The 27,243-nt window shown below is 46.7% G+C and overlaps 2 protein-coding genes across 2 annotated transcripts in view; both read right to left on the reverse strand.

Moving 5' to 3' along the window:
- LOC309397838 (uncharacterized protein) overlaps nt 1-6,774 on the reverse strand; it is a 42,195-nt gene extending 35,421 nt beyond the window's left edge. Inside the window, exon 1 of the transcript XR_014176319.1 lies at nt 6,382-6,774. The gene's annotated coding sequence lies outside the window, so the exon portion shown is untranslated. The remainder of the gene's footprint in view (nt 1-6,381) is intronic.
- A 4,939-nt stretch (nt 6,775-11,713) lies between these two features.
- On the reverse strand, nt 11,714-25,212 carry LOC309398031 (uncharacterized protein). The gene is made up of 2 exons (XM_081964514.1): nt 25,064-25,212; nt 11,714-16,237 (listed from the first exon to the last, which is right to left on the reverse strand). The coding sequence occupies exon 2, from the start codon at nt 16,030-16,032 to the stop codon at nt 14,053-14,055; it is 1,980 nt and encodes a 659-aa protein (XP_081820640.1). The 5' UTR covers nt 16,033-16,237; nt 25,064-25,212; the 3' UTR covers nt 11,714-14,052.
- Nucleotides 25,213-27,243: the final 2,031 nt, after the last annotated feature.

The raw sequence follows: 27,243 nt of genomic DNA on the forward strand, positions 1-27,243 counted from the left end.
AACTACCAGAGGACTGGAAAAGAGCTGATGTGGTTCCCATCTTCAAAAAAGGGAAAAAATTAGATCCAGGAAACTACAGACCTATCAGCCTAACCTCAATACCAGGAAAGATTCTGGAAAAAATAATCAAGCAACGAATTTGCGAACACCTAGAAGCAAACAAAGTAATAGCCAAAAGCCAACATGGATTTGTCAAAAACAGATCATGCCAGACTAATCTTATTGCATTCTTTGATAATGTGACAAAATTAGTGGACCAGAGGAATGCCGTTGATATAGTTTACTTGGACTTCAGTAAGGCTTTTGATAAGGTAGACCATAACCTACTACTAGATAAAGTAGAAGAATGTGGGTTAGACAGCATCACCACCAGATGGATTGGTAACTGGCTGACCAACCGCACTCAACGTGTAGTTCTCAATGGAACTGCATCTACATGGAGGGAAGTATGCAGTGGAGTACCCCAAGGCTCTGTTTTAGGCCCAGTACTCTTCAACATCTTCATCAATGATTTGGATGAGGGAATAAATGGGGAACTCATCAAATTTGCAGATGATACCAAGCTGGCAGGAATAGCCAACACTCCAGAAGATAGGCTTAAGATACAGAAGGATCTTGACAAACTTGAACATTGGGCACTATCTAATAAAATGAAATTCAATGGTGAAAAGAGTAAGGTTCTACATTTAGGCAACAAAAACGGAATGCACAGGTACAGTATAGGTGATACCTTACTCAGTAGTAGTAACTGTGAAAGGGATCTTGGAGTCCTAGTGGACAACCATTTAAATATGAGCCAGCAGTGTGCAGCAGCTGCCAAAAAAGCCAACACAGTTCTAGGCTGCATCAACAGAGGGATAGAATCAAGATCACGTGAAGTGTTAATACCACTTTATAATGCCTTGGTAAGGCCACACTTGGAATACTGCATTCAGTTCTGGTCGCCACGATGTAAAAAAGATGTGGAGACTCTAGAGAGAGTGCAGAGAAGAGCAACAAAGATGATTAGGGGACTGGAGACTAAAACATATGAAGAACGGTTGCAGGAACTGGGTATGTTTAGCTTAAGAGAAAGAAGGACTAGGGGAGACATGATAGCATTATTCCAATATCTCAGAGGTTGCCACAAAGAAGAGGGAGTCAAACTATTCTCCAAAGCACCTGAGGGTAGAACAAGAAGCAATGGGTGGAAACTAATCAAGGAGAGAAGCAACTTAGAACTGAGGAGAAATTTCCTGACAGTGAGAACAATTAATCAGTGGAACAGCTTGCCTCCAGAAGTTGTGAATGCCCCAACACTGGAAGTCTTTAAGAAGATGTTGGATAGCTATTTGTCTGAAACGGTATAGGGTTTCCTGCCTAGGCAGGGGGTTGGACTAGAAGACCTCCAAGGTCCCTTCCAACTCTACTATTGTATTATTGTATTGTATGCAAAAAGAACTTAGTGAAGCTGAAGCTGAATTACAGAAAGACCCAAAGAATACAATTAAAAAACAAAAAAAGAGGGATGATAAAACATAAGATTAATTCAATAACCCAAAAAGAATTAGCACAGAAAATTTAAGCGGCCATACAAAATTACGTTCAACAAGCCAACAAACCGGGACAATGGCTGGCATACAGATTGAAAAATGAAAGAGAAAAAAGAATAATATATCAACTAAAAGATGACAAAGGAAATATTCAACATAAATCGGAAGAAGCAAATTATTCAAAAATATTTCACAAAATTATACGCGCAAGATAGTATGGAGGAAACTAAGATAAAACAATTTAAACCAAGAAAAGAAAAATCCAATCTCGAAAGAACAAAGCGAGGAGATAAAGAGGCCAATAACGACAGCAGAAGTAAAATTAGTCCTGAAAAACCAGAAGAAGAATAAAACTCCAGGACCAGATGGAATCCTGGTGGAGTTATACAAATATAATCAAATAATATTGGAAGAACTAGGATTGGAAATGTTTGTTTGTTTTGTTTTGTTTTATTGGCTTTATATGCCGCCCTTCTCCCAAAGGACTCAGGGCGGCGTACAGCATTAAAAAACACATATTACAAAACTTAAAAGAAAATTAGAAACAATCCAAGAAAAAAACCGAATTAATAAAGCACTAACATTTAAAAATTGGATAAAATTAACAGGCCAGGCCGGCTTGCTGGAAAAGCCAACTTTTTAGGGCGCGTCGGAAGGACCGGAGGTCGGGGATTATGCGAAGCTCTGGGGGCAGCTCATTCCAGAGGGAAGGCGCTCCCACAGAGAAGGCTCTCCCCATGGGGGTCGCTAGCCGACACTGTCTGGCCGACGGCACCCTGAGAAGGCCAACTCTGTGGGATCACACTGGACGGTGGAATGCTACTGGTGGCAGTAGGTGGTCTCGCAGGTACCCTGGGCCTAAGCCATGGAGCACTTTAAAGGTCATAATTAGTACCTTGAATCGCACCTGGAAAACAACCGGCAACCAGTGCAGGCCGCCTAAAAGGGGTGTAACATGGGAGCACCTAGGTACCCCCCATGATAACCCGTGCAGCCGCATTCTGTACCAGCTGAAGCCTCCGGGTGCTCTTCAAGGGCAGCCCCATGTAGAGAGCGTTGCAGTAGTGCAGGCGAGAAAGGACGAGGGCATGAGTGACTGTGCATAGAGCATCCCGATCCAGGAAGGGGCGCAACTGACGTACCAGGCAAACCTGGTAAAAGGCCCCACTGGTCACGGCCGTCAGGTGTTCTTCTAAACTAAGCTGTGTGTCCAGGAGGACTTCCAGATTGTGGGCCCTCTCTGAGGCGGCTACAATTTCTCCCCCTATCATCAAAGAAGGGACAAGATACACAAATCGGGATGACGGAAACCACAGCCACTCAGTCTTGGAGGGATTGAGCCTGAACCTGTTCCTCCCCATCCAGATCTGCACAGCCTCCAGGCATCGGGACATCACGTCAAGGGCATCGTTTGGGTGGTTTGGGGTAGAGATGAAAAGTTGGGTATCATCAGCATATTGATGATACCATACCACAAAACCACGGATGATCTCGCCCAGCGGTTTCATATATATGTTGAACAGGAAGGGTGAGAGAACCGACCCCTGGGGCACCCCACAAGTGACACGCCTTGGGGTCGATCCCTGCCCTCCAGTCAACACGAACTGCGACCGATCCGACAGGTAGGAGGAGAACCACCGTAAAACGGTGCCCCCCACTCCCAACACACCGAGTCGTCGCAGTAGGATACCATGGTTGATGGTATCAAAAGCCACCGAGAGGTCTAATAGGACCAGGACAGAGCAGCAGCCCCTGTCCCGGGCTCGCCAGAGATCATTGACCAATGCGACCAATGCCGTCTCCGTGCTGTACCCGGGCCTGAAACCCGACTGAAACGGATCCAGGTAGACAGCTTCATCCAGGTACTGGGGAAGCTGACGTGTACCACATTCTCGACAACCTTTGCTACAAAGTGAAGGTTGGAAACCGGACAATAGTTGGCTAAAGAAGCTGGGTCCAGGGAAGGCGGTGGCCTCACCACCGCCTCCTTCAAGGCGGTGGGAAAGAACCCCTCTCTCAATGAAGCATTGTTAATCGCCTGGAGCCAGCCTCGTGTCACCTCCCGGGAAGCCAAAACTAACCAAGAGGGACACGGGTCCAGCACACAAGTGGCAGCACTGAGTCTCCCCATAATCCTGTCCATGCCCTCGTGGGTCACAGGGTCAAACTCATCCCAGATTGTCTCCACAAGATTCATCCCCATTGACTCGCCTGAATCTACCCAGTCAGAGTCCAAGCCTGTCCGGATCTGAGCGATTTTATCCTGCAGATACTGAACAAATTCTTCAGCCCTACCCTGCAAGGGGTCTTCCCCAGTTCCTTGCTTGTTAGTGACGTAGAAATGAGGATCCAGACAGGAACAAGGTTGATGGGAAAAGGCACTTGATGAGGAAGGCACCTGATGATCTCTCAGGCACTCCCATAAGTTCCCTTTTTATTGTAACTCTTCTCCACACAGCAAAAGCTCATTGGATAATATAATACATTTGGCAAATGCCAATTGGTTTACAAAGGCATGGTATACTTGTGATCTGCTCGTGGACAGTTCATGCTATAGATCTGCTAGTTAATCTTCTGCTGCATGCAGTGTGTCTACGTGCAAATTCCATCGTATAAGCAAAGGATTAAGAGGAAGAAATGTGGACTTTGATTGATCCCGTGTGGTTTGCCAACTACTGGGTAACCAATTAACTCCACATTGGTTAAGTAAGGAACGGGTCACCCTAAACAGGGCGGCTGGGCAGTTATCTGCGGACGCAATAAGAGCGGAAAAATATTGCCGTTTTGCTGCTTTTATCGCCACTAAGTAGGATTTAATATGAATTCTTACTAGTGTTTGATCAGATTCGGACCGGCTGGCCCTCCAACTACTCTCTAGGCTTCTTTTCCGGCGTTTCATCTCCCGGAGCACCTCGGTAAACCAGGGAGCCACCCGGGATCAGCACCGGGTCAGAGGCCGCAAAGGTACAATGCGATCCAAGGACCCAGTGGCCACCCTATCCCAGGCTTCCACTAAGGCTTCGGTCGAGTTGTGAGCAAGGGATTCAGGAAAATTCCCAAGTTCCACCAGGAACCTTTCAGAGTCCATCAGACGCCTGGGGCGGAACCATCTAGTTAGTTCCGCCCCAGTTAAACAGTTAAATGAAGTTAAACTAACTTCATTAGTTTAATGAAGTTTTAGAAAAAGCCAAGATGCTTGAATCATAGACAGAAGTAATATCACTCATCCCTAAAAAAGCAGCTAACTTACAAGAAATTCAAAACTATAGACCAATTTCACTATTGAATTCCGATTATAAATTATTTGCAGCAATTATGCCAGGAAGAATTAAACAAGTGCTAAATGAATGATCAAAAGGGATTTTTATCTTACACACATTAAAAATAATACAAGAGTCATCCTAGATATATTAGAATATTATGAGGTACATCCAGAAAAGCAATTGCTACTGGCTTTTCTTGATGCACAAAAAACATTCGACAATGTAATCTGGAAGTTTATAACAACTCAATTAGATAGGATGAAATTTGGAGAAAAAATTACAAAAATGATAGAAAAACTATATAACACCCAGACAGCCAAATGGCGAAATTTGTGCCAAAATGGACAAATTAACAAAAGAAATTCAGGGAAAAGAAGAGACAGAATATTATCAGATATGGGAAAAATGGTATAGGTGGAGATAGGAAAGAAACAAAGGTCAATGAAAGAAGCCAATAAAGACCATAAATAGAAGTTAAGGAGGATCAACATGTACTGTATATATGCACTCAAGAGAGTTTAAACTTATTAGAGGTAATCACCCAATATATCAGATAGATAAGTAAAATAAGTGGGATAAAAATGGTGAAACTCAAATATATTAGAAGGGGAAATAACATAAGGAGAATTGAACCGATTTGAAACTGCTATAAGAAGGAACATGAAGTTCTAATATATTGTGTAAATGTAGTTTATGTCTGTTTTGTTTGTGTGCATTTTGTATGTTTGAAAATATTTTTTAAAGCAAAGAATATTCATTCTCTACCATTTAAATAAAGGCGAAAGAAAGTGGATCTTTTCTGCCTTGGGAAAACATTCAACTCAATCCAAGCCATTTGAACCCTTTTTCTTCCCCTACAGAAAAACCCTCCACCCCCCATTGGAGAGAGAAGGGCGGGTATTTCTTTCAGCCACCCAATAATCCCCCCCTTAAACCCTTGGAGGAGAAGCCCCCTTTCCCTCCGTGGGGCGACGCTTCCCCCCCTTTGCCCAGAGGCTCCCCGTCCAGCCCCGCGTCCCCCCGCACCTCCCTCCTGGCACCGACTCGGGGCTACCTTCCTCCTGGCGGGGAGAAGCCCTCCTGGCAGCCCGAGGGAGAGCGGGAGCCCCACCTGCCCGGAGCGGGGCCCAGGAGCAGCCTTGCCGGACGCCCAGAAGTTGCCCAGCCGCCCAAAATGCCGCAAGTGGGGAAAAGGGCAGCAAAACTACCCGAAATTCAGCTCCCATACAAGGTGGAGAGGGAGACCGAGAGTAGGTTCCTAGAGAGGCCCCACGGATGCTTCTCCCCGCCATTTCCGGTCCCCATTCCCCCCTGAGAGAGTGGGGGAGTCGCTCTAGTCCCTCCTTCCTCTTCTCCTCCTTGATCAGCTGCAGTTTCGGGGTCCGGCAAGGGCCGCTTCCCCCTCGGAGGACGCTGCGCGAGAGCCGGGCGGAGTCCAGAAGAGCCCCGAGCCTTCCCCTCCCTCTCCCCCCCCCCCATCACCCAGGATTGGGAAGAGGCGACCGTGGATCCCCGCTCCCTCCTTCCCCCGAAGTTTGGGGTGGACTTGGAGGAGAAACCGGGCGCTGGGATCCCCCATCCGGCACCTAGCAAGGCTGAGACGGCTGGGGAGGATGGGCTCCGTAGTAGGGAGCTCGTGGCTTCCGCAGGGACACAGGCCGACATTAAACGAGGATTCCCTTCCAGCCTTGGAAGTCAGCCAAGCCCTCCATCCATTCATTGCCCGCCGGCCGGTCTCCCTGCAGCAGAGGCGGCCCTGTGGAGGTGGAAGGAAGGAAACCCCCCCCTCCTCCTCCTCCCACCTGGCGCAAAGGGCGAAAGTTGAATTCCCTGCCTTTCATCCCTTCCCAAGGAGCTCCGTCTCCACTCAGGGGCGCCTCTTCCCGGGTGGGTTGGGGGGAAATGCGGCATCGAAACTGCAAGTGGATGAGACACGTGGACCAGAGGCTTTAATGGGAGGGCTATTTGCCAATTGTAGAAAAGGGGCGACATGTTTCCCTTATTGTGCATCTCTGGGCATCAGGAAAGAACATCCCGTAAGCTTTGCTTTCATCGTGGTTTGCCCCGTGTGCCTCTTCTGGTGTCTCCTAAATTCAACAGAGTCCTTTCTCACATTCTGGCCATTGATGGGAGTGACTGGCGAGTGTATGACGCTTTCCAAGCCACAGGTGTGAAAGCTGTGGGGGGGGGGGGGTCACCATCCTGTCACTCATTTCTCTCCCTTGGACTGGACGTAATCAGCAACCTTTCCTCTTATGCTGTAGCCTCCATTCCCCTGCTTATCTTTCTCGCCCTTCTTTGCATCCTTTTCTAGTTTCAACACCTTTTTTGTATCGTGGTACAAAATGAACAAAACCTCAGAGATGAACTTTAGCCCAACCTGGAATGTTTAAAGATGTTCATAAATTTACGGTTTGAAACGCTTGGAGGGTTGCAAAGAAAGCCCTGGGAAGAGGAGCTAATTTTCATGAGACTTTGCCTTGCCTGTTTTGGAAAGAAAAATGATATTGGGGTCAAGACGGATATCAGCTCTTCAAGAGAGGCTGAATCACAAAGGGAAACCCAGAAGAGTTCTGGAATTCTCACTTTGTTGATGTAGGCTAGAATTGACAGAATCTTAAGACCAGAATGATGGTAGCCATAATATTCGCTGTCCCGTTTCACTTTATGGATTTGCATGTTTATAATGATAAAAGTACTCTCTGTTATGGTTTATTCCATTTTAAAGAATTATTGGTACTTAGGATTTTACCTTTAGTGAAGAAAGTTTTCTCTCTATAGCTTTTTCCACTTTTTCTCTGCCCTCTTCAATTTTGTTTTTCCCTCACTTCCTTTTTTTCAGTTCTTTCTCCTTTCTTCTTAAAATTTAAGAAAGCTTCTAAACTTCTATATGATTTTCAGGGGTTGATCCACTATTGGACACTGTTCCACCATCAGGGCATAGTGGGGATTTTCCCATGTTATTTTTCGGATGTGTCGCTTTTGAGCAAAACTTGATCGCATTCTATGCCAGTGTTGGGTTTCTACCGGTTCACACCATTTCTCCCGAACCGGTAGCTCTCCCGTCAAGCAGAGAGCAAACCGGTTCTGTTGCTTTGAAAGTGGGCCCACCCACTTTCATCAAAATTTTGATTAAATGTTGTACAGATATCTGTTTGAATGTAAACTTGAGGAAGAACATGATAAGGAAACTATGGATGCCTGGGTGAAAAATTTTGGTTGCAATGTTGAATTGGCTAAATGGGAAAGACTTTAGACACTCAATCGGAAATGAACAATGGCCACAACCTACAAGGAAATTGTGTACAAGATGTTCTACACATGGCACCTTCCCCCAGCACCGCTCTCTGAAATGTTTAAAACTTTGGCCCCAAATTGTTGGAAGGGCAAGAAAACACCAGGCACCTTTTTCCATATGTGATGGACATGCAACAAGGCAAAAAGATATTGGAGAATGGTACAATTATGGCCAATGTTCCCTCTAATTTTTTTTCAATGTGAGCAGAAAAGTATAGTGTTTGAGCGGCACATTTTCATGCCTGAGCACCTGAATTTTTTTCACAGATGTCACCTAAGACAACAACGAAATCAGTATTATTTGAAACTCAAAGTTATGTTTCTTCAAGGTACCCGCTTAATTCAAAGTGTTATATAATATCAGTATCACTTAACAACGCTCCTGCTTATCAACCAAAATGTTGGCTCAGAAACTCTGGCATTTGAAGCACGCAACTCTTAAAGCTGTCAAGTTACAAGATCCTTGCACCTCTAATCCTTTAGGGAAAAAAAACCCAGGGGTCTTCAAATCTGACAGCTTTAAGACTTGTGGACTTCAACTCCCAGAATTCCTCCTCCAGTCATGTTGGCTCAGGAACTCTGGCATTGAAGCATGCAAGTCTTAAAGCTGTCAAGTTGCAAGACCCTTCCACCCCTAGAAAAAAAACGCAGAGGTCTTCAAACCTGACAGCTTTAAGACTTGTGGACTTCAACTCCCAGAATTCCTCCTCCAGTCATGTTGCAGCGACGTCATCTGCGTGGATCTGCTCCATCTTTGCTTTCTTCATTGTGGGCAGGGCTGCTGCTGAAGATGCCGATGAGTTGCCACTAGAATAACTGCTGCTACCTCCTCCTCCTCCAACAGCACCACCAGATTTGCTCCTGAGCTCAGCGCCGTGTTACCCCTGCCTGCTCCCCCTCCTCCGTGCTTTTGAGGAGCCATGAGACTTTTTTTCCCCCTGCTCCCCCCCGCCTTCCTACTGTCTCCTGCAGCCTCATGGCTCCTCAAAAGCACGGCAGACGAGGAGGAGGGGGCAGGGGTAACCCAGCGCTGAGCTCAGCTGCTCCGAGCGGAGGGGAGGCGCCGCTGCCACGCGCGGAGATGCCGGCTGGAGCTTTGGCGGCTTCATCTCAGCCGCAGCGTCGGGCGGCAAATCCGGCAGTTCTGCCTGTTAGAGGAGGAGGAGGAGGTGGTAGCAGTTATTCCGGTGGCGGTGGAGGCTTTGGGGCTTCACAACTAGCCTCAGTCGCCCCGTGCTCCTCAAAGCAAGTCTGGGGAAGTCCTTTGTGGGTGGCCCGTTCTAGCTGCCTGCAAAGGACCTCCCCAACTTCTGGAGCCTGTGGCAATAGAAATCACTGCGCGGCAGTTGAAAACTGCTGCGCGGTGTTTTCTTGCCACCTGCGTGGCCGCGCAGCCGCGCACCTTAGAGGGAACGTAGATTATGGCTGGAACAAATGGTGGGAGATCAAATTCTCTTCATGGGGCTCCCCTTGAGATGCACCCGAAGGCTCCAGCTGGTTCAGAATGCAGCCGCGCGGACAATCTTGGGGAGAACCAGGTACTCCCATGTAACACCACTTCTGCGCGGGCTGCACTGGCTGCCTGTGGCTTTTCCAGTGCGTTTCAAGGTGTTGATTGTCATCTTCAAAGCGCTTCATGGCTCGGGACCTAGCTATTTGCGAGATCGCATTCTACCCCATACATCCCTACGACCAATCCGCTCACACATGGAGGGTCTGCTCCGGGTACCCTCCGCTAGACAATGCGGGCGGGCGGTGCCCAGGAGTAGGGCCTTCTCTGTGATGGGCCCAACCCTCTGGAACGAACTCCCCCCTGACATTAGAACTACTGTTGATCTCCGCTCCTTCCGTAAGAAACTCAAGACCCACCTGTTCCGATTAGCCAGCCTGGCCTAATTGTAATCACAAGTACAATCTATTACTGACCTTCCTGGATGGCTTTTTAGTATTGTAAATTTTGGGGTTTTAATTTGGTTTTAGACCGTTTTTAACTTGAAATGAGTTCAGGTATTGCACAGACCGTATGTTTATGTTGGTTGTCTAATGTTTTGTTGTTCTTGCTTTGTTGTTTTATTTGTACTGTCTGTACACCGCCCCGAGTCCCTGCGGGGAGAGGGGGGCGGTATATAAATTTAATAAAACTCAAACTGAAACTCAAATTCTGTTCAAACCAGAAATTTCCCTCCTAGGTATAAAACCAGAGGGGTCTAAGAAGGATGTGCTTTATTTAGTTATCCATGTATTGACAGCGGTACGAATAACCCATGCGCAGTATTGGAAGAAAGGAAGTATCCCATCAGAGTTAGACATCATTAGGGAAATCTTGGCCTGTGCGGGAGCAGATAAGGCTCACCCTAGAATTAAAAAATAAAGGGGGGTCGGAATATTATGAAGGTTGGAACAGATTTTATTATTGGTAGAAGACACGGTGACACGACTGGAACAAACTGTAAATAATTGGATAGAAGGATAGATAGTGTACTAAGTAGACTGACAGCTAATGGATGAGATTATGTACATATACTATGATTGTATGGCCATAATGGCTTCGCTGTGCAGCACTATTTTAAATGCAAAAATAAAAAATATATTTAAAAAAAGAAAAAGGGGCCCTCCCCCACCAGCCCCTGGGTTAGACCTACCTCTATTTCAGCTTCTGAAGCCCAGCTGATCAAGGGGGGGGGCAGATTGAATTGCTGCTCCTCAGCTGTTTTCCTTGCTTTCAGAGCAAGTTTCTTTTAAGTGCGCACCTACAATCAGCAAACCCCCAGGAAGCCACCACTGCTCTATGCATCTGGATGGCTTCCTTCCAGCCTGATGATTTCTAAGGTTTTGTTTTCGGATAAAACTTTTCCCACACTCCCCACATTTATAGGGCCTCCTTCCTGCCCCTCCTGGTGTCTCCGTGGTTCAGAAGAATCCACAAATCTATCCTCACCTTCTGGGCATTGATAGGGTCTCTGTCGGGTGTGAAGCCTCTGATGTTTAAATTAGGTGTGACTTTTCATCAAAACATCTCCACATTCTTTTGTCTTCACCTTGTCTTCTCCATGTTCCTGTTCTAAGAACACTCAATTTATCATCTAGAGGTAGTCCTCTACTTACGGCCACCACTGAACCCAAAATTTATGTTGCCAAGTGAAACACTTAAGTGAGTTTTACCCATTTTATGACCTTTCTTCCCACACTTGTTAAGTGAATCACTGCAGCTGTATAGGTAGTCTCATGGTTGTTAAGTGAATCTGACTTCACCCTTCACGTTGCTTGTCAAAAGGTCGCAAAAGGGGATCAGGTGACTCTGGGACACTGCAACTGTCATAAATGTGAGTCAGTGGTCAAGCATCTGAATTTTGATCACATGACCATGAGGTTGCTGAGACATGGTCATAAGTCACTTTTTTCAGTGCCACTGTAACTTTGAATGGACACTAAACGAACCCTCCTTTTTCTTTTCATCCATTTCCCTTTTTCTTTTCAAATTCTTAGAATCAAAGGGCTAGAAGGGACCTACTACAGAATAAGAGAGGTGTAGACTTCTAGTCCCACCTTCCCGTATAAGAAGTCTTATACGGTTCCCAACAATTTCGCATGAGATGTTAGGTTTCCACACTCACGTCAGATTTTCATTTTCACATCTTAGAATTAATTTGTTTTAAAAATTATAACAAAATTTAACTTAGCAAAGAAAATTTCCAAGGAGGCAATTTTAATGGACAAACTCCAGGAGGCAACAGGTTCCAATTGGCAAGGAAAAGAATTCTCAAGTTACTCACACCTGCAACGTTTTCCTCCTGTGTGGATTTTATATATATATATATACAATTTTTTTTATTTTTTATTTTTAAAACAGAAACAACACAAAGAATCCTCCTTCTTTACATACTGTAGAAAGTGTGTCAGTTGGTTACAAAAGACTTTCGTGCATCTCTTCCACAGTCATCAAGCATAATTCATATTTTAACTCAGGTATATTTATACATATTACCATCATCATACCTCTATTTTCATTTGACTATATTTGTTTAAACGTCCTTCATCATAAAATATATCAAGATTTAGAACATAACCACACACTGGCATTTCATTTGCTATTTCTAATATCCTCCAAAAACACTGAATCCTTATGGCCTATTCTAGCTAAACATCCATAATATTTAGTAACAAAAATTTCTAATCCTCCTTTCCAAATCAGTTTACAATTTACATCCACTTTCCTTATATTGTACCCATGCATATATGTAACTTGTTATCATTAACCCTCCTTTATTTGACTGTGTCCTTTATCATAACATTTCCCCCCTAATAAACAAAACTAAATTTAACTTAGTTCTTTTTTATTAACCTTTATATATAACCAAACAATTTCTAATCTTCCTTTCATAGGTACCATTCAATATTCATATCCAATTATTACTTATTATAGCAATTCATACGTATAATCATTATCAATTATTTATTTAACCATATCTATTGTCACTAAATTATACTAAGTTTAACTAGTTTTAGATTATACCCTTTCATCTATCAACCTGTATCTTTCCAGTAGCAAAACAATCTCATGTCTTCTGCCATTTGTGGTGTCAGTCTTCTAATCATCCCTTTAATCAAATTTGTATGGACTCCTCTTTGCAACTCATTGCTTATTAAGTCTCTCATGTAATTTCTATGCCCTTCTTCTGTTTCCTTAATCAGCTTATCTTTAATTGTCAGTGGTGTTTCAGCTTTGGCTTGGAAAGTTTTTACAAGATTAAGTATACATTCAAAATAAGGTCTTATTTTCACTTTTCTCTGGTTAAAGATACACTTCACAGGAACATCTGTATGCTTTTCTTCTTATCACTCTTTATAGACAAAACAGTGATACCTTGAAGTGTCAAGCCAGAATAATCAGTGAGGTAAGTAAAAGTGTTTTGTTTCCAATACACAAACCTCCAGCCTCTGAGTAGCAGTGCTGTCTTCCCTTCTGTTGTTACAATGTTCTTTGTTGCTTTTTGTATCTTTTTTTATTCCAAGTTTTAAAAAAAAGTTAAATTCTTAAATGAAATAGAGAAGAAAAAGGTAAAAACACATGCAGTAACGAAGAAGGAGAATTTTAATCCATAGGTTGCAAAAAATAAGAAAGAAGAAAACTTAATCCATTCGGTTTAAAAGGCTTCTATAAATTCCATCCATGAAAATAACATTTAAAAAGTAAGATAACCCACTGTACAAAACCATTCAAAGCTCAATTCCGCCACTTATTTCTTTTGTTCTCAAATTTAAATTAACTTTTAAGTTTTTTAGAGGCAGTCTCTTTTAAAATGGTAAAAATTCCTCACCAGTTGGAAACACTTTCTCTTTCCGTATCCTTCCATTTTGGAGCCGCGCCGACGTAATCAGCCTTTGGCTGGACTTTTTGTCGCTGGCTTGAAGAACTTCTCTTGGATCAGTCAGGGACATTGCAATGTCCCTGAGATCAGCAAGACGTATTCTTCCTGTTCTGTTCACCATCTCTGTGCGACGGTTTAGGTCCGATTGGACCACCTAGCGGCAAAAGTATCGGCTGTGGTCTCGGAGCATAGAGCGACGTTGGCTCCTCCTCCCTCCTGTGTGCATTTTTCATGTGCATCTGTAGATAAAAATCTTTGCCACAATCTAAGCCCTGATAAAATTTTCTCTCCAATAAGAATTCACTGATGCTGAAAGAGTATTTTTCCAGGGAAATCATACATCACACTTCAAACATTTAAAGTGCATCTTTCCAATGTGGAGCGTAATTTTTAAGGGATGATTGAAAGGAAAATGCTCTCTCACGATCTAAGAGTTTCTAATTTTTCTCCATTTTATGAACTCTTATATGGCTTCTAAGGGTTGAACAACCATGAAAAACTGTTCTACCATCAGGGTCTATTAGGGCTTTTTCCATGTCATTTTTCTCATGTCTCCCTTTTGAGCAAAACATTATCACACTCTGTGCATCTCTATGGCTTCACTCGTGAATGGACCTTTTGATGCCTTCCAAGGTAGTCTTTTTGGGAAAAACTTTTCCCACACTCCTCACATTTATAGGGCCTCTCCCCTGTGTGCCCCTTCTGATGTCTCCGAAGTCCAGCAGAATCCACAAAACGTTTCTCGCATTCTGAGCATTGATGGGGTCTGTCTCCAGTGTGAAGTTTCTGATGTCGATTTAGGTGTCCCTTCTGTACAAAACATCTCCCACAGTCTGGGCATTGATGGGGTCTTTCTCCGGTGTGAAGTCTCTGATGTTTCAGCAGGGATGATTTGATGGCAAAACATCTCCCACATTCTGGGCATTGATGGGGTTTTTCTCCGGTGTGAACTCTCTTATGTTGATTTAGGTATGACTTTGTGCTAAAACATCTCCCACATTCTGGGCACTTTTCATTTTTCTGCACAGGCTTGGAGGGCTTCTCTCCTTTGTGAATCCTCTCGTGTTTTCTAAGATAATATTTGCAACGAAAAGTTTTCTCACACTCTGGACATTTATATTGCTTCTCTAAGTGGCTTCTCAGATGCATCCGAAGTGTATCTTTACGGTTAAAAGATTTTTCACACTCTGTGCATTTATATTGCTTCCCTAAGTGGCTTTTCTGATGCACTGAAAGTGTATTTTTCCGGGTAAAAGATTTCTCACACAACGAGCATTTATGGCATTTCTCACCCGTGTGGGCTTGGCAATGAATTCTAAATGATGAAGCATAAGCAAATGCTTTTCCACAGTCTAAACATTTGAACTTTTTTTCCCCTCTGTGAACATTCTCATGATATCTGAGGATTTGTATTGTACGGAAAAATGTTCCACACTCGATGCACATATAGGGCTTCACCCCTGTATGGATACTCTGATGTTCAAAAAGATGTGACTTTTTAAAAAAACATTTATCACAATCCTTACATTTATATAGTTTTTCTCTCCTGTGCGTCATTTGGTGTCTCTGAAGGCGAGAAGAATTGACAAATCTTTTCTCACATTCTGGGCATTGATAGGGTCTTTCTTCAGTGTGACTTTTCTGATGTCGAATTAGGTGTGACTTATATTTATATAATTTTTCTACCCAGTGCGTTCTTTGGTGTCTCCGAAGTTCAGAAGAATCCACAAATCTTTTCTCACATTCTGGGCATTGATAGGGTCTATCCCCAGTGTGAAGTCTCTGATGTCGAATTAGGTGTCCCTTCTGGACAAAACATCTCCCACATTCTTGGCATTTGTGGGGTTTTTCCCCAGTGTGAATTCTCTGATGTAGCAGCAGGTATGATTTGCTGGAAAAAGATTTCCCACATTCTAGGCACGCTTTGCTTTCGTCCTTTATGTGTGTTTTATTATGTTGGCAAAGAGATGAACTCTGAGTGAAACACTTCCCACATTCTAGGCATTTATAAAGACTCTGCGCTGTGTGAATTTTCTCATGTCTTCTAAACAATTGTTTATAACGGAAAGATTTCCCACACTCCAGACATTGATAAGATTTCCCTCCGGTGTGGATTTGCTGATGTTTAAGCAGCTGCGAGGTTTGGGAAAAGCACAGCCCACATTTCACATACTTGCAGGGCTTCTCTTCAGTTGGGCTGTTCTGAGGCCTAGAAAGACGCCGTCTGTCAGGAAATCTTCCCGAGCGCTTCCAGGACTCCTGAGATCTCTTTCCCTGGTGGATTCGCTGATGGGCTCCAAGGTCCGAGCCTTTAGCAAAACGCTCCCCACACTCTCCGCATTTGTAAGGCTTCAGTCCAGGGTGGCTCCGGAGATGTTTGGCAAAGCTCCACACTCCAGGAAAGGATTTCCCACAAAGGAAACACAGTTGAGATCCATTCCCCGTGTGCAGCTTCCTGTGGATCAAAAGGAGGGACCGGTAAGCAAAGGATTTCCCGCAATTGGAGCATTTGGAGTCTCTCCCATGATTCCTCCGGGGGGAACTTTGGCCAAAGTGTTCCCCCCTCTGCATAGTCTCCAGGGGCTGCTCACTACCAGGGATTTCTATCAAGGGAAATTCGAACAAGGAGAACTTTGGCCAAAAGGTTAGAAGATGGGCAGGAGGAGGGGCTCCAGCATGAGTCCGAAAGCTGAGAAGACGAAACCTCTGGTCCTGGTGACTGACCCAGATTGGATCCTGCAAGCAGAGCTTTGTCCAAAGGATTTCCTGGTGGCACCTGCAGGATGAATAAAAAAAAAGTGAAGGAGAGAAGAAGATTTATTTTCTTCAGCTCTCCAAATAGCCCAAACAATAGCTGGGAGACACACCCACCCCCCTATATGAACACTGGTGGGGTCCTCAAAGCCTCTATTCCCCTCCCCCCCTGATGAAAGCCATGCTGGGATGCCCCCTGTGGAGCTGACCTCCCCTCCCCTTATTATGATGAGAGGGACGGCTGACAGAATCCTTGTTGCCCCCCATTTGCCTGCCTGAACTGGGGATGATCCCTGCCTTTTCCTTTTGCTCGGTGTGGGTGGGGGAGATGATACTATAAGATGTGAGAGAAACTGCAAAGACCCCTCATAGGATTTATATGTTCCAAGTAGAGCTAATTGTGTACAGAGTACAACCCATGTAGGTATTCATGCACCCTGTTCTTTGGGCCAGCACAGATTGAATATGTTCTTCCTCCTAGAATGGCTTCCTATTGCTGCTTTATAGTTAAGGGAGGATGCAAATACATTGATTGGGGCCAGCAATGCAGTTTGAACACAACAGGGAACAAACAGCTTCCATTAAAAAAAAATTGACCCTCGTAAATATGGACCTAAAGAGGAAGACCGATGGGAGCCTATCACTTCTAGAAGGAAACAACAACCGAGAGCAAATCCCTTTCTATGTATCCTCCTCCACTCCAAGGAAGCCCCTCTGGAACTGAACAATCGCTATCTCCCTCTGGAAGGAAATATGCAGCCACCCAGAAAAGAGCAATAGTTTCTAAAATAAGAGGCAAAATCCAGCATTTCTACAACAGAGAGAAGGGTGGGTATTTCTTTCATTCACCCAATAATCCGCCCCTTAAGCCCTTCAAGGAAAAGCCCCCTTTCCCTCTGTGGGCCTAGGCTTCCCCCCCTTTGCCCAAGAAAAGAGCACAGATGTTTAATAAACTTAGGAAACTGAAGGCAGACATAAGCTGTATACAGGAAGTGCACATTAAAAGGGAACATATTAACTTACTGGAAAACACAAAATTTGGAAAATTATATACAGCTTTGGCAGACAGGAAAAAAGAGGGATAGCAACCTATGTAAAAGCAAAAATAAAGTCCAAATTAGTCTACTCCAACGAAGAAGGCAGGATTCTAATGATTGAATTAGAAACAACACAAAAACAGATCTTATTAATAGTGATATATGCACCAAATCAGAAACAAAACGAATTTTATAGGAAATTGCACAATAAAATAAATGAATTATAATACAATAGCAGAGTTGGAAGGGGACTTGGAGGTCTTCTAGTCGAACCCCCTGCCTAGGCAGGAAATCCTATGCTGTTTCGGACAAACGGCTAGCCAACATCTTCTTAAAGACTTCCAGTGTTGGGGCATTCACAACTTCTGTTCCACTGATTAATTGTCAGAAACTGTCAGGAAATTTCTCCTTAGTTCTAAGTTGCTTCTCTCCTTGATTAGTTTCCACCCATTGCTTCTTGTTCTACCCTCAGGTGCCTTGGAAAATAGTTTTGACTCCCTCTTCTTTGTGGACTCAAACATCTACAGCACCTAAAATGGACCCCAGGCCCTGCTTACGCCATAAATTTTTAACAAAATTTTTATCTAAATGTCATTTAAATGTTTTAGGGGGTTCCAGGGTGGGGGAGGGGGTTAATCAGGCAAAGAAAGGGGTTAGTGCCAGGCGGACAGGTGTGGTTAATAGGGGAGTGAGCAGAGTTTGGGAGGGGAGGGAGAAGAACGACATTCCATTAGAGGGTCTTCCCATCTTAACGGTCGTAGGGAGGGGTGGGTGCGCGGATAGACGAAGATTCTGTAACCGGTTGGGTGACCGTGGTCGCTGGACACGACCGGTCATTTGTCCCAACCCCCGCACTCTAGGTGGCCAGGGTCTACAGAGCCAGGGCCTGAGGCTGATGTTGTGCAACGCGAGGTCCGTTGTCAATAAGGCCCCCCTCATTAATGATTTGATCTCGGAGGGGGTGCTGGACCTCGCAGGGATAAAGGAGACCTGGTTGGACCACGAGGGGGGTTTACCCCTTGTGGAAATGTGCCCACCAGGCTACCGTGCATTCCATCAGCCGCGGGCCCTGAGTAGGGGTGGTGGGGTAGCAGTGATTATAAGGGAGGGGCTGGAGCCGAGAGAGTTCACTGTGCCACAGATATCCGGGTGTGAGTCTCTGTGCGTGAGGTGGGGCCCAGGGAAACAGTTGGGCTTGCTGATTGTATACTTGGCTCCTCGCTATGCATCAGCGGCCCTGCCCGAGCTCCTCGAAATGATCGCAGAGATGGCGGTTGAGACCCCCAAACTACTGGTTATGGGGGATTTCAACCTGCCGTCGATAGGTGAATCATCCGAGGTAGCTCGGGAGTTCATGGCTTCCATGACACAGCCATGGACCTGACCCAAATAATTCAGGGCCCCACACACGAGGGTGGCCACACTCTGGACCTCATTTTTGTCTCTGGCCAGTGGACGAGTGATCTGGGAATAGGGGAATTAGTCATTACGCCCCTGTCATGGTCAGATCACTCACTTCTCCGGCTCGACTTCCCTGGCGCTACCCCCTGCCGCGGGGAGGTGGAACCAGAATGTCGTAGATGGTTCCGCCCCAGGCGCCTGATGGAACCGGATAGGTTCCAGACGGAGCTTGGGCCACTTCCTGTAGCCCTGACCCGCTCCCGGATGGAGGACCTGGTGGCCGCATGGAATAGTGCGACTGCCGGGGCCTTGGACCGGGTTGCGCCTTTGCGGCCTCTCCTGCGGCAGTGAGCCACCCTGGCCCCTTGGTTTACTGAGGAGCTAAGGGTGATGAAATGCCACAAGAGAAGCCTAGAGAGCAGATGGAGATCTTCACGCTCCGAATCTGACCGAACACAGGTAAGAGCCTATTTACGGACTTACCTTGTGGCATTAAGAGTGGCCAAACGTCGATACTGCGCCACTCATATTGCGTCTGCAGATAACCGCCCTGCCACCCTGTTTCGGGTGACCCGCTCCCTCCTTTCACAGAGGCCGTGGGAAGCCCCTCTGCAGGGTAGAGCAGAGGAATTTGGTGAATATCTGCAGGACAAAATCACTCAAATCCGGAGTGGATGGGTCCCCCTCAGTAGTCTAGAGGGGACGTCAGAACCGAGTCTTGAGGGACCATTCTGGGAGGAGTTTGACTCTGTTGCCGCCGATGATATGGACAGGTTGCATGGGCGACTGCGAGCCACTACATGTTTACTGGACCCGTGTCCCTCCTGGCTTATACTGGCAGCCTGGGAGGTTACACGAGGCTGGCTCCAGGAGCTAGTGAACGCTTCATTGAGTGAGGGGTCCTTGCCGGTCGTCTTGAAAGAGGCGGTGGTGAGGCCCTTACTCAAGAAGCCTTCTCTGGATCCAACTGAGTTAGCTAATTACCGTCCCGTCTCCAACCTTCCCTTCCTCGCAAAGGTTGTAGAGAGTGTAGTGGCGCAACAGCTCCCACGCCACCTGGAGGAAATTGACTATCTTGACCCGCGCCAGTCCGGTTTCCGGCCTGGTCACAGCACGGAGACGGCCTTGGTCGCGTTGGTGGATGATCTCTGGAGGGCCAGGGATGGGGGTTGTTCCTCCATCCTGGTCCTATTAGACCTCTCAGCGGCTTTTGATACCATCGACCATGGAATCCTACTGCACCGTCTGGAGGGGCTGGGGGTGAGAGGCACCGTTTTGCGGTGGTTCTCCTCCTACCTCTCCGACCGGACGCAATGCGTGTTGGCAGGGGAGCAAAGGTCGACCCTGAGGCCGCTCACTTGTGGGGTGCCACAGGGGTCGGTCCTCTCGCCTCTCCTGTTCAACATGTATATGAAGCCGCTGGGTGAGATCATTCGTGGTTTTGGGGTCGAGTACCATCTGTACGCTGATGATACTCAGCTGTACATTTCCACCCCGAACCACCCCAACAAGGCCGTCGAAGTGATGTCTCGGTGCCTGGAGGCTGTACGGGTCTGGATGGGAAGTAACAGACTCAGACTCAACCCCTCCAAGACGGAGTGGCTGTGGTTACCAGCGCCCCGATTCAACCAGTGGGTTCCATCACTGGCCATTGGGGGCGAACAACTGGCCCCCGTGGAGCGGGCACGCAATTTGGGCGTCCTCCTGGATGCCCGGCTGTCGATGGATGACCATGTGACAGCTGTTGCTAGGGGGGCGTTCCACCAGGTTCGCCTGGTGCGCCAATTGCGTCCCCTATTGGATCGGGACGCCCTTCGCACAGTCACTCATGCGACGGTGACGTCCCGTCTGGACTATTGCAATGCTCTCTACATGGGGCTTCCCTTGAGATGCACCCGAAGATTGCAGCTGGTCCAGAATGCGGCAATTATGGGATGTACTAGATACTCCCATGTAACACCTTTCCTGCGCAGGCTGCACTGGCTACCTGTGGTTTTTCGGGTGCGTTTCAAGGTGTTGACTATCACAGTGGTGGGCAACCCGCGGCTCGCGAGCCACATGCGGCTCTTTACACCCTTTAATGCGGCTCTTCTGTGTGCCGGGTGCCCGCTCCCCTCCCTCCTCTCGGGCTTCGGAGGGAAGCTTCTGCAAAAGCCCGGGCGAGTGACAACCAATTTTGGTCCTATGACTGCAGAATCCTGCAAAATACCATAAATGCAGGCCAGTTGTTGAGTGTTTCAAATGTGATTGGAACACTCAACAAGGTGACCACAGTGTGTGTGTGTGTGTGTGTGTGTGTGTGTGTGTGTGTGAGTGAGACAGACAGACAGAGAGAGGAACAGAGAGAGGGAGTGAGGGAGGGAATCAGAGAGAGACTGACAGACAGACACACACACACACACAGAGACAGAGAGAGACAGAGAGGGGGAGGGAGGGAGAGAAAGATAGACAGACAGAGAGAGAGACACACACAGAGTGAGTGATTAAGTGAATGAGTGAGAGACAGACACACCCACATACACAGAGTGAGAGAGAGAGAGGAAGGGAGGGGAGAGAGACAGAGGGAGAGACAGAGACAGACACACACACACACAGAGTGAGTGAGAGACAGACACACACACACACACACAGAGTGACAGAGATGGGGGAGGGAGGGAGAGAGAGACAAAGAGCCAGAGAGAGAGAGAGAGAGAGAAAGAAAAAGAAAAAAAGAAAGAAAGTGGGAGAGAGAGATGAAATTAAAAACAACAACATACAAACCTGACTTACTCAAACTATCCAAGGAAATGCAAGGCCAATGTTCACATTAGTGGTTGTGACTTTGTCAGTCAATGTCAGGATGTAATTTTCTCTACATTGTAAGGTAAATTTTACGGAATTTAACGTTATCGATAAATAATATCGTTCTAAAGTTTTTGTTTTATTAGTTGTGTTATTTGTATCCTCCCGACCTATGTGGGTACTTGCATGCAGAATATTCTCAATAAAAACTTATTGAAACTAAAAACAGTGTACCATCCTATGTATTTTCGGTTTTAAAAATGTGGCTCTCAAAGTAAATTTCAATCGTGGTTTTGGCGAGATTTGGCTCAGTTGAAAAAAAAGGTTGCCCACCACTGGACTATCATCTTCAAAGCGGTCCATGGCACAGGACCTAGTTATCTGCAGGAGCGCATCCTACCCCATACATCCTTGCGACCAATTCGCTCTCACAGAGAGGGGCTCCTCCGGGTGCCGTCCACCAGACAATGCCAGCGGGCGGCGCCCAGGAGTAGGTCCTTCTCTGTGATGGGCCCGACCCTATGGAATGACCTCCCCCCCGACATCAGAACTACCACCGATCTCCGCTCCTTCCGCAAGAAATTAAAGACCCACCTGTTCCATTTAGCTGGCCTGGCCTAACGTAGTTTTAATTTCCAACACTTCTGGCCGGTATTTTAATCCCTGGGGATAGATTTTTTAGATTGCTTTTAATTTTTGTTTTAGAACGGTTTTATATTGTTCTGTTTTATGGGTATCCGATATCGTATTTTGTATGTGGTTTTTAGCTGTGTTTTGTACACCGCCCCGAGTCCCTTCGGGGAGAGGGAGCGGTTTATAAATGTAATAAATAAATAAATAAATAAATAAATAGTGGCGACCCCTGAGATATTGGAAGACTGCTATCATGTCTCCCCTAGTCCTTCTTTCTATTAAACAAGACATACCCAATTCCTGCAACCGTTCTTCATACCGTGTTTCCCCGAAAATACGACAGGGTCTTATATTTTTTTGACCCACGAAATATGGCCTTGGGCTTATTAAAGGGGGAGGCTTATTGTTTTTGGGTTGTCGGGCGGCTGCTCCCTTGCGACCGGGCTCCGGAAGAGCCAGGCATAGCCTCAGGGTCGAATGGCTGTGTTGCACTGTCGCAGCAGCAACACAGCAGTCATGAGGTGGCCACACGCATGAACACCCGCCCGGCAACCCCCCTTTCCAGCTGGGCACAGCGCCGCTGACTGATCTAGCGGTACCCGGACGGCACCAAGCAACGCAAGTGCTTGTTCGCTGCCCTCCGCAGCTCGGCGCCTTCGGAATGCCCCTAGGTGAGTGAATGGGGCTCTACATGGTTGGAGAGGGGGGTTGTGCAACTCGCAGGGTCACAATGCCCTTGGCTAACTTTACACTACCTGCAAAGTGAGGGCATCTCCGCTGCTGGCGCCACCCGCTGCTTGGTTTTTTTTTCTCGGCTTTCAAAGCATGGAGGACGGATGCCGCTCTGGGAGTAGGCTCTATGGTTGTGGCCTGCAGAGCGTACAACCATAGAGCGTACTCCCAGAGCAGTATCCGTCCTCCGTTGCGGCTTCCAAAGCACGGAGGACCGATGCTGCTCTGGGAGTATGCTCTATGGTTGTGGGCTGCAGAGCGTACAACCATAGAGCATACTCCCAGAGCGGCATTCGTCCTCCATTGTGGCTTCCAAAGCACAGAGGTAGGATACCGCTCTGGGAGTACGCTCGATGGTTGTACGCTACCATAGAGCGTACTCCTAGAGCAGCATTCATCCTCCGTGCTTTGAAAGCTGAAAAAAAAACCAAGCTGAGGGCGGTGCCAGCAGCGGAGATGCCCTCGCTCTGCAGGTACTGTAGAGTTAGCCAACAGCATTGTGAGCTTGCAAGTCGCACAACCCCCGTCTCCAGCCATGCAGAGCCCCATTCACTCACCTAGGGGCATTCCGAAGGCGCCGAGCTGCGGAGGGCGGCGAACAAGCACTCGCGTTCCTTGGTGGCTTCGGGATACCGCTAGATCGGTAAGTGGTGCTCTGCCTGGCCGGAGGGGGGAATTGTCCACGGGGCTTATTTTCGGGGGTGGGCTTATATTTTTGCCCATGCGAAAAATGTGGCAAGGCTTTACTTTCAGGACAGGTCATATTTTTGGAGAAACATGGTATGTTTTAGTTCCAGTCCCCTAATCATCTTTGTTGCTCTTCTCTGCACTCTTTCTAGAGTCTCCAGATCTTTTTTACATCGTGACAACCAAAACTGGATGCAGTATTCCAAATGTGGCCTTACCAAGATATTATAAAGTGGTATTAACACTTCACGTGGTCTTGATTCTATCCCTCTGTTGATGCAGCCTAGGACTGTGTTGGCTTTTTTGGCAGCTGCTGCACACTGCTGGCTCATATTTATATGGTTGTCCACTAGGACTCCAAGATCCCTTTCACAGTTACTACTGTTGAGCAAGGTACCACCTATACTGTACCTGTGCATTCCGTTTTTGTTGCCTAAATGTAGAACCTTACTCTTTTCACCATTGAATTTCATTTTGTTAGATAGTGCCCAATGTTTGTTTGTCAAGATCCTTCTGTATCTTAAGCCTATCTTCTGGAGTGTTGGCTATTCCTGCCAGCTTGGTGTCATCTGCAAATTTCATGAGTTCCCCATTTATTCCCTCATCCAAATCATTGATGAAGATGTTGAAGAGTACTGGGCCTAAAACAGAGCCTTGGGGTACTCCACTGCATACTTCCCTCCATGTAGATGCAGCTCCATTGAGGACTACACGTTGAGTGCGGTTGGTCAGCCAGTTACGAATCCATCTGGTGGTGATGCTGTCTAACCCACATTCTTCTAGTTTATCTAGTAGTAGGTTATGGTCTACCTTATCAAATGCCTTACTGAAGTTCAAGTAAACTATATCGATGGCATTCCTCTGGTCCACTAATTTTGTCACTTTGTCAAAGAATGCAATAAGATTAGTCTGGCATGATCTGTTTTTGACAAATCCATGTTGGCTTTTGGCTATTACTTTGTTTGCTTCTAGGTGTTCGCAAATTCGTTGCTTCATTATTTTTTCCAGAATCTTTCCTGGTATTGATAGATTTATCTATATTTCCTGGTATTGATAGATTTATCTATATTTCCTGGTATTGATAGATTTATACTTATCAGATAGATAAGTAAAATAAGAGGGTTAAAAATGGTGAAACTCAAATATATTAGAAGGGGAAATAACATAAGGAGAATTGTACCGATTTGAAACTGCTATAAGAAGGAACATGAAGTTCTAATATATTGTGTAAATGTAGTTTATGTCTAAGTTTTGTTTGTGTGCATTTTGTATGTTTGAAAACTACCATTTAAATAAAGGCGAAAGAAAGTGGATCTTTTCTGCCTTGGGAAAAGATTCAACTCAATCCAAGCCATTTGAACCCTTTTTCTTTCCCTACAGAAAAACCCTCCACCCCCCATTGGAGAGAGAAGGGCGGGCATTTCTTTCAGCCACCCAATAATCCCCCCCCCCTTAAACCCTTGGAGGAGAAGCCCCCTTTCCCTCCGTGGGGTGACGCTTCCCCCCCTTTGCCCAGAGGCTCCCCGTCCAGCCCCGCGTCCACCCGCACCTCCCTCCTGGCACCGACTCGGGGCTACCTTCCTCCTGGCGGGGAGAAGCCCTCCTGGCAGCCCGAGGGAGAGCGGGAGCCCCACCTGCCCGGAGCGGGGCCCAGGAGCAGCCTTGCCGGACGCCCAGAAGTTGCCCAGCCGCCCAAAATGCCGCAAGTGGCGAAAAGGGCAGCAAAACTACCCGAAATTCAGCTCCCATACAAGGTGGAGAGGGAGACCGAGAGTAGGTTCCTAGAGAGGCCCCACGGATGCTTCTCCCTGCCTTTTCCGGTCCCCATTCATCCCTGAGAGACTGGGGGAGTCGCTCTAGCCCCTCCTTCCTCTTCTCCTCCTTGATCAGCTGCAGTTTCGGGGTCCGGCAAGGGCCGCTTCCCCCTCGGAGGACGCTGGGCGAGAGCCGCCTCTTTCCCAGCCGGGCGGAGTCCAGAAGGGCCCCGAGCCTTTCCCTCCCTCTCCCCACCCCTCATCACCCAGGATTGGGAAGAGGAGACCGGGAATCCCCGCTCCCTCCTTCCCCCGAAGTTTGGGGTGGACTTGGAGGCGAGACCGGGCGCTGGGATCCCCCATCCGGCACCTAGCAAGGCTGAGACGGCTGGGGAGGATGGGCTCCGTAGTAGGGAGCTCGTGGCTTCCGCAGGGACACAGGCCGACATTAAACGAGGATTCCCTTCCAGCCTTGGAAGTCAGCCAAGCCCTCCATCCATTCATTGCCCGCCGGCCGGTCTCCCTGCAGCAGAGGCGGCCCTGTGGAGGTGGAAGGAAGGAACCCCCCCCTCATCCTCATCCTCCCACCAGGTGCAAAGGGCGAAAGTTGAATTCCCTGCCTTTCATCCCTTCCCAAGGAGCTCCGTCTCCACTCAGGGGCGCCTCTTCCCGGGTGGGTTGGGGGGAAATGCGGCATCGAAACTGCAAGTGGATGAGACACGTGGACCAGAGGCTTTAATGGGAGGGCTATTTGCCAATTGTAGAAAAGGGGCGACATGTTTCCCTTATTGTGCATCTCTGGGCATCAGGAAAGAACATCCTGTGAGCTTTGCTTTCATCGTGGTTTGCCCCGTGTGCCTCTTCGGGTGTCTCCGGAGTTCAACAGAGTCCACAAATCCTTTCTCACATTCTGTGCATTGATGGGTGTGACAGGTGTGTGTGTAACACTTTCCAAGCCACAGGTGTGAAAGCTGTGTGTGGGGGGGTGTCACCATCCTGTCACTCCTATTTCTCTCCTTTGGACTGGACGTAATCAGCAACCTTTCCTCTTATGCTGTAGCCTCCATTCCCCTACTTATCTTTCTTGCTCTTCCCTGCACTGAAAGTGGGAAGCTTCTGTTCTCTCTATAGCTTTTTCATTTTTTGTCTGCCCTCTTCAATTTTGCTTTTCCCTCACTTCCTTTTTTTCAGTTCTTCCTCCTTTCTTTTCTTGCACTTTAACTTTTCCTAAAAGAAAGCTTATAAACATCTATATGATTTTCAGGGGTTGATCCACTATTGGACACGCAGGGCATATAGTGGGGATTTTCCCATGTTATTTTTCGGATGTGTCGCTTTTGAGTAAAACTTGATCGCACTCTATGCCAGTGTTGGGTTTCTACCGGTTCGCACCATTTCTCCTGAACTGGTAGCTCTCCCGTCAAGCAGAGAGCAAACCGGTTCTGTTGCTTTGAAAGTGGGCCCACCCATTTTCATCAAAATTTTGATTAAATGTTGTACAGATATCTGTTTGAATGTAAACTTGAGGAAGAACATAGGATAGATAGTGTATTAAGTAGACTGACAGTTAATGGATGATATTATGTACATATACTATGATTGTATGGCCATAATGGCTTTGCTGTGCAGCACTATTTTAAATGCAAAAATAAAAATATATTTAAAAAAAGAAAAAGGGGCCCTCCCCCACCAGCCCCTGGGTTAGACCTACCTCTATTTCAGCTTCTGAAGCCCAGCTGATCAGGGGGGGGGCAGATTGAATTGCCGCTCCTCAGCTGTTTTCCTTGCTTTCAGAGCAAGTTTCTTTTAAGTGTGCACGCACAATCAGCAAACCCGCAGGAAGCCACCACTGCTCTATGCATCTGCATGGCTTCCTTCCAGCCTGATGATTTCTAAGGTTTTGTTTTCGGATAAAACTTTTCCCACACTCCCCACATTTATAGGGCCTCCTTCCTGCCCCTCCTGGTGTCTCCGTAGTTCAGAAGAATCCACAAATCTATTCT

Source organism: Natrix helvetica, assembly GCF_964273705.1.
Source record: "Natrix helvetica genome assembly, chromosome: 1".
NCBI classification, from domain to species: Eukaryota; Metazoa; Chordata; class Lepidosauria; order Squamata; family Natricidae; genus Natrix; species Natrix helvetica.